Below are 7,855 nucleotides of genomic sequence, written 5' to 3' on the forward strand. Positions count from 1 at the left end.
CTCATATAGAATGGTTATGCAATTGCTTCAAAAACCGATTTTCTAACCGAGGCCCGGAGGGCCGAGTCTCATATAACATTCGACTCAGTTCGCCGAGATCGCAAAATATCTGTGTGTATGTATATGTGTATGTATGTGTGTATGTATGTATGTATGTATGTATGTATGTATGTATGTATGTATGTATGTATGTATGTATGTATGTATGTATGTATGTATGTATGTGTGTGTATGTGCGGATTTGTTAACAAAATGTACACATCGGTTTCTCGGAGATGGCTGAACCGATTTTTACAAACTAAGATTTAAATGAAAGGTATAATATTCCCATAGGTTGCTATTGAATTTCATTTTCAACCGACATCTTGTTTCGGATTACGAGTTGAAGAGTATGGTTACAAAACAACATTTGTTGATTTGTCCACATCGGTTTCTCGGAATTTTCTGAACCGATTTTGACAAACTTGACTTTAAATGAAAGGTCCATCAGCTGCTGTTGAATTTTGTGTGGATCCGAGTTCTGGTTCCTGAATTACAGGGTGATACGTACGATCACGCAGCAAATCCCGATTCTAACGAATCCTGCGATGAATTGGTGAGGTGATTTTTTTCCAAAATATAAACACAACTGTTGAATTTGTAGATCTAGGTGACCAACAGTCATTCAAAGTCTCTTTGGCCACACTGGCCACCATCGACGGATCCGGAAGCATCCAAATTCAGAATAACGGTTATATTGGTTTTTCGAAAATGGCTAGAACGATTTGATCAACTTGGTCTCAAATGAAAGGTGTTGCGTCCCCGGAAACTGATATTAAATTCCATCTCCATCCGACTTCCAGCTCCGGAGTTACGGGTTGTGGAATGCGATCACATAGAAAACTCCGATTCAAACCGATACCTCGATGAATGCAAAAAGGTGCTCTTATATATACTTACCAAGTGTAATAAGAATGAAAGACATTTCCATAATGTTATATTGTACGAACCAGTTATTAAATCATAGTTTAGAGAAATGAGAAAGGCACAATTGCACCTATAGGTGGATTAAAACAGGTGTTTATATACAGGAAACATATGCGCATATTTCCAGCACGAAGGGAAAACCCCCTTGTATAAGACACACATAATTTTCTTGCGCTTCATTAGTGATTTTGGAATATTTATAATATTTCTAATAGTATTTCGCATTCTGGTAGTGCAAAATTAAACAGAAAGTGCACGTTGGAACCTGTTGTGAAGTAAGGAAGAAAATCCACTGGTTTGCCCTTGATGATAAACAACGCTTAAGCCACGAAGCTTTGGCCCATACCCCAAAAGTGATATCGAAAGTGTCTTTTGGGCGCAGGATGTTGAACTGGGTATTAGGGTGGGACAAAAATTAGATTCCAGCTCCGAGCAACTTTTTAGGTTCCATTTGAGTCCTATAACATCTATGCAAATTCTTAGCTCGATCCCTGAAACTATATTTTTGCGCCCACTGTTTTAAGTTTACATGGGATTTTGCATGGGAAAATTAACTTTTACAAATTACTTCCTAAAAATAAATCGTTATGTGATTTTTAAAGGAAATTTAACAAAGACACAAAGTATCGAAAACCATGAAACGATCTGACGCTTGAGAAAAAAGTTATTAAACAGAAACCGATTAATGCTCTGACGATTGAAAAAATATTCATTTTTTCTAGCACCACTGCTGTTGGTTGTCCAATTATACGCAATTTTGTTTCAATCCTCTCTTAATGTGTCTAAATCGTTTATCTACACTATTTGGCCACTTAGCAAGGTTTTAAAGGATAAATTGAGGCTTCTTTTGTACATCATAAGAGAAAGTTAAAAAAATTTGTATATGATTGGACCGTCAGAAGCAGTGATGCTATGAAAAGTGAAATTTTCATCAATCTTCAGGGCATCAATCGGTTTTTGGTTATTAACTTTTTCCACAAGCATCAGATCGTTTTGCAGTCTTCTGGACTTTGTTTCCTTGACAAATTTCCTATAAAAATCAGACATCTATTTATTTTTAGGAGGTAACGGGCGACTCTTGGAAGAATTAATTTGCAAAAGACAATTTCCCCATACGACATCCCATGTAAACTTTAAACCGCAGGCGCAAAAATATAGTTTCACCGATCGAGCTAAAAATTTGCAGAGTTGTTCTGGGAGCTAATTGGAACCCAAACAGTTACTCGGAGCCAAATTTTATTTTTTTTTTCATATAACCATGTCCCACTCTACTGGGTATACATGTTTTGTGTTTCATCCGGAATTCGCATCGTTCGAATTGATTTTGACATAGTGAAACGCTCCGTTTTCCGCTTAGTTAATTGTTTGTTCAAAGCTAACAGATCCTTAGATGTCAAAAATTTTCGTAGCGAATTTCAAAGGAGAAACTTTGAACTGTTTGAATCAAATTCGTTGAAAATGTGCTGGGCGCTCGAAAATGTGGTGAGTGCGAAAAACCATTTATCATGTGCGTTCCATGATGCGTGTGGAAAACTATTGCTTCATTTTCCACGAAGCTCGGAGTCCTATTTCAGCTGTTCTACTCCTTGTGTTGATAAATCGAACCCATTGAGAGAAGTTTATTGTTGTTTAGTAATAACTAGTTGATCGACTTCTCGCAGAGTATGAGATTAAATGAATACGTGCTAAAGGATGCGCGAAGTATGAAAACTATTGAAACTAACGATAGGATTCATCGAAGGTGTCAAACATATAGTGAAATAGACCCCGCAGTTCTCACCATCGTATCTCGTCCAGCAGAATGTCAGATAAGTATAAGTAGTTACATGCTCTTGAATGTATATTATACAAATAATCTGCCTAATCAAATATATACGAGAATCAGATTAGGTTTTAAGCGAGTAGAGGCGCTATAACCTAGGCTTATTAGCCAGGGCAAGGTGCAAATACCTCTGTCCCATCACAAAGGACCAAAGGAGTGACATTAAACTTCTTAGCCAAGTCACTCCCAACGATTTATTATTTAATTTAAACTGAAACGGTCGGTACGGTTGTCCTCGTTTCTTCCACCTTTAAGATTCAAAGCAAGTCGTTAATTAAATTATTCAATTAATGAATAATTTAATTGCCGTCTAATTTTGAAACATCTTCATACCCAACTCTGCGCAGTAGGCCTGGCCGTTTTAATATTTGCGATATATGAAAATATGCTTCAAATATTAAGAAATTAAGAAAAACACTTCAGAATAACTGCAGTGTTTTCCAGGATGCTTTTCAATACTGGCTGTGTAAGAGTTAGAATAGAATAGAATAGAATAGAAGGGAAAACTCCCTTGTATAAGGACAGTTGGAAAAGGTGACGGAGTGGAGACAGTAAGTAGTCGATATGATGCTTCAAAAGAACGGACGGTATTCCATCTGGACCTGGTTTGTGAGTTGACTTCAATTGGCGGGCTGCTCTCGTAATCATTGTATCATCCACGTCCATTTGACCAAAAGTCTGTGTTAGCAAAGGTACGTTTCTGGCGGCGGCGAAAACATGCTCGGGAGTTAATACTTATGCTTTAAAAACACTGGCAAACTTAATGGAAAAGAGGCGACATTTTTCATTGCTATCGGTAGCCATTTCACCATTTAGAGTCATCGACGATGGAAGGCCAGACTCTTTGCGTTGCTCGTTGATACACCTCCAAAAGGATTTCGGGTGCGATTTGAGTTTGCGTTGAATATTGTGCTTGTGACGTGAGTGACAACGTTTGCTCACCTTTTTATACTCGAAATTGAGCATCACATAGTGGTTCCGGAGTGACAGAGTTCGGTATTTCGTGAATTTTCTCAAGGCGGCTCGCTTTGCTGTTTTAAGTTGCCTTAACTCGACGGATTGCCATGGGAATTTTCTCTCATTCCGGTTTACTTTCTTCAGGACGAATCTATCGATGGCATACGCCATGATATGAGTGAAGGTCTGTGCTGCTTGATCAACATCATTACTATCGAGTAAATGATCCCAGTCAAGCTCAGATAGAAAAACAGCGATGCTGTGGTGGTCTGCATTACGATAGTCGTAGAAAACCGGATCAGGGACATTTTCGACTACACGAGGCATTTCTTGGTTCAGCGAGACAACAAGAGGTTTGTGATGATGTACAGTTTTCACCAATGGAGCTGATACGATAGAGATAGTTGGAGCAGCGTCCTGCACACTAACAAAACAAAGATCCAAACTGCGGCCGTTTTCGTTAACCACGTGGTTGATTTGAATAAGTGTGGCTGCGCTGTAGCTGTCGATGAGGTTGATGCAGCTTGCGTGAAACACGGAGTTATCAGGGTCGGGGTACAGGAACCCACTGTGAGATGGCTACCACGACAGTCCAGGTAGGTTGAAGTCGCCTAATATAACGATCTCGTCTACTGGAGTCATATTTGCCATTACATGCGAAATCGACTGGATGTGAGCATCGATCAACGTATTGTCCCGAATGCGTATCGGAGGGAAATAAACTGCACACAGGAAAATGGTTCGATCACCAAGCTCAATAGCAACCCAGATTTGTTCAACACATTTCCATGCATCGTCCTCAACAACTCTAGCTTTCAGTTGTTTGTCCACAGCGACAGCGACGCCTCCGCCGGATAGTTTTTGACTGTTCCACGGGTTGCGGTCGCAGCGAAAAACCTCATATTCCGACCCAAATATATGAGATCTGTTCCTCCTCTTCCTATAACTTCTAGGCACCCTAGTAGATGTTCCCTCTTGTGGGTCATCAGTCTCGCTTTCTTCAGCATTTCTGCGAAAGAACGTTCGAATCGTCCCGCAAGGGAACGTTTTAGTTTATCCCCGCGTAGTTTGTACGCGGAACATGCCGAGATATCATGCAGAATCTCTGCACAGTAAGGACACTTCTCAGCATTCTTACTGCACGAATCATCCACATAATTCTCACCGCATTTTCCACAGCGGGCCTTATTGCTAAAATTCGTGGCTGTGTGACCCAATTGTTTAAACTTTGTGCAATTCATGACCCGCGGTACAAACAGACGCACAGGCAAACGAACTCTGTGCAAGAGGAAGTAATTTGGCAAAGCGGTACCAGCGAAGGCCACCCGATAAGAGTTTGATTGGGGGTACGTTTTTGAACCATCCCCCGCAACTACTAATGAGTGCAAACGCTTGCACTCTAGTATTTTCACTGGCTGAAGTAAGCGGTCTCTTAAACGGCCAACCCCGTACTCCAGCAGATCCTCGCATGTCAAACTCTCATCGGTGACAACGCCTTCAGACTGTACTTTTACAGCTGGAATATACACATAGTAGTCCTTCGTAAAGTGCTCGCAGCATGCAATATCGTTTGCCTGCTTTGAATTAGCCAACACGACCCTGACCCTGTCTGAGCGGACCTTTCTTATTTCGGTCACAGCCGAGAACCGTTCCGTCAGGTCTATTGAAATCTGTTATAGATTCAGCGATTTTGTTTTGGGCCGAAAGAAGACCACAAAGGGACCGGTCGAGAGCTCTGGATATTGTTTGGGTCGGGGGAGAGCCTTGAGAGTCGATTCGACCTCCATTTGGCCGCCCGGGGAGGGAGCCATCGACACCGTCGACGCACGGGGTAAGCAACCGCGCAGACGGGAATAAGCCGTAAATGTGTCAAAAGAGGTAGATTTTACTTATCTGTAAATTTGTTTCCCACGACGCACCAGCCCAGCTTATAGCTGGCTATTGTTCAATCCTCACTACGCGAACAAAAGGCTGAGGACGGCCTAACGGTTAACACACGCACAAAAGGAGAAAAAAGTCCAAAAACTCGAGAGGTAGAGAATGCGCAAGATAACCTTGAACGGGGATTAGTCGATTCTTTATCTAACACTGACGGACTGGAAAAACACTTGCTTCTCGATAGACCGCTCATAAACGAATGATGAGTGAGAATTGTGATATTCTATATAATGCAAGCAAAAGATTTTATTGGCGACAAGCCTTTTATTAAGGACTACAAAGTATACATGCCCGCTCACAAAGTCGAGATCGATAGCGTAGTAACAGATTCGAGTTTGTCATGCGTGGATCTTGTGTAATGCGGAGTTGGCTGTTTCCAGGACCCCTTACTCCAGTAACCAAAGTTTTTGAATGGGGCCTAGCAGCGCATGATTATGTATCAGCTCTCGATTCTCACGAAGTATACATTTTAGTGAAATAATGGTTAGGTTTAGCTTAATAGTATGTTTAGAAGAATTTTAGTTCACAATAAGAGTCATGATTTAGTTAGTAAATTTTAATTTCTCGTGTTACCGCATAGAGGGCGGCAACACTAACTTTTCAACGAAGAGAGATTGAAATTAGGTATCTTCTACAAAGTTGTAGAACAGACATTTTTCAGTACTCCTTCTGAACATGTATAACATGTAAATTTATAGTTCTAGGAGCCGTGTACAGATATGCAACCATGCGCTACAAAACTGACTCTGACATCACTTCGTTAAAAGTGCAATAACTTCTTCTTACAAAGCACTATGCTATATTTCTCCTAGGTGGAGAAAAAGTTTTGTGTATAAAACTATTTTTTCGCCACTAAGGAGAAAATTGGTTTAAACCACTTTGCGCGTAAAGGACACGAAACCTATAACTAAATTAGTTATTGGAGGCGTTTCGCGTTCCTCTCATCAGAATGTTCACCTTCATGCCATCGTGATTTTTCAGTCGTTCACTATAATGCGATAGCATTCAAATTTTCTCATTACATACATATTTGTAAACAATTTAAGCTGTACGAACATTCACAGTTGCAATATATTTATAATTCTCGTTAACATTTCAATCCGATTTCACCCACAGGCCGAGGAAGCCTCCAGCGAATCTTCAGACTCTTCCATCTCAGAAAGGGAAAATTCCATCAGCGAAGAGGAGGCTCCAAACGGTCACCCTGAACCATCCACCATCGCCACCGCCACCACCACTGGAGATAATATAAACGGTCACGCAGACCCTGCGGAAAAACCAATCGTGGCCAGCACACAGCCAACGCCAGCAGTTCCCAACGCACCGGAGAAACTACAGGAAAAATCTTCTTTGAATGTCAACAACAACAACAAAGCAGCCGAAACACCCGCCATCGCAAAGGTCAACAAATCAATAGAAAAACCCAAACCGTTTGCGATGGTGGAAACGATCGCCGAGAACGGTTCCTCGGATGCCAGCGAGAAACAGGACTCGAGAAACAACAACAATTCCGTGATGTATGCGAAGTCACCAAACGCGGTTGGTAAGATAAAACAATTCTTTAAAAAATGGCAGCTTAATAACCGGAACCGTTTAGCTGTCGAAGCCCCCAAAGGAAACCAGACGTCGATGAGTGAGGTCAAGAGCAACTACCAGCAGAAGAACAAACAGCAGCCGTCGCCGCAATCACACCAGCAGCAGCAGCATCATCATCAACAAGCGCATACCATCACGGCGAACGGGGGCAGCGGCGCTGGAAGGAAGCAGAAGAGACCCAACCAAAACTATTCATAATGTAACGAGTTAAGTTTATAATTGTCTTGATTTTGTACTGCATAATACTCTATTATCTACTCACAAATGTCTATAATTGTTTAATGAATATTTAATTGTGAAAATGTGTGTAAAATACTGGCAAATATACATGATTTTTTGTGTTTGTTTCTTAGCATTAGATTAATTGCCTGGTTGCTTTTATTTATCCGACGAAGAAATCCTATTCGTTTCCATCAACAATTTTTGCTTTCTACCGCTCGCGACAACTTTCCGTGCAATCTGTGTTGTTTTATTTCACAGAAAAGTTCCCACGGAAAACTCGCCTCCCTGTGTTGGTCAAACTGTCGCGTGGAAATTCGCCAAAGCACTTCAGCATGCGCATGAATTCTCTCAAAC

The 7,855-nt window shown here is 41.1% G+C and overlaps 1 protein-coding gene across 1 annotated transcript in view; it reads left to right on the forward strand.

Annotated features, from left to right (window-relative positions):
- LOC131690015 (uncharacterized) overlaps positions 1-7,643 on the forward strand; it is a 30,077-nt gene extending 22,434 nt beyond the window's left edge. The window contains exons 5-6 of the mRNA XM_058975455.1: positions 6,800-7,226; positions 7,281-7,643. Of these exons, the coding sequence (XP_058831438.1) occupies positions 6,800-7,226; positions 7,281-7,477 (624 nt within the window). The 3' untranslated portion in view covers positions 7,478-7,643. The remainder of the gene's footprint in view (positions 1-6,799; positions 7,227-7,280) is intronic.
- Positions 7,644-7,855: the final 212 nt, after the last annotated feature.

The sequence above is a fragment of the Topomyia yanbarensis genome, chromosome 3 (genome assembly GCF_030247195.1).
Source record: "Topomyia yanbarensis strain Yona2022 chromosome 3, ASM3024719v1, whole genome shotgun sequence".
Classification (NCBI taxonomy): Eukaryota; Metazoa; Arthropoda; class Insecta; order Diptera; family Culicidae; genus Topomyia; species Topomyia yanbarensis.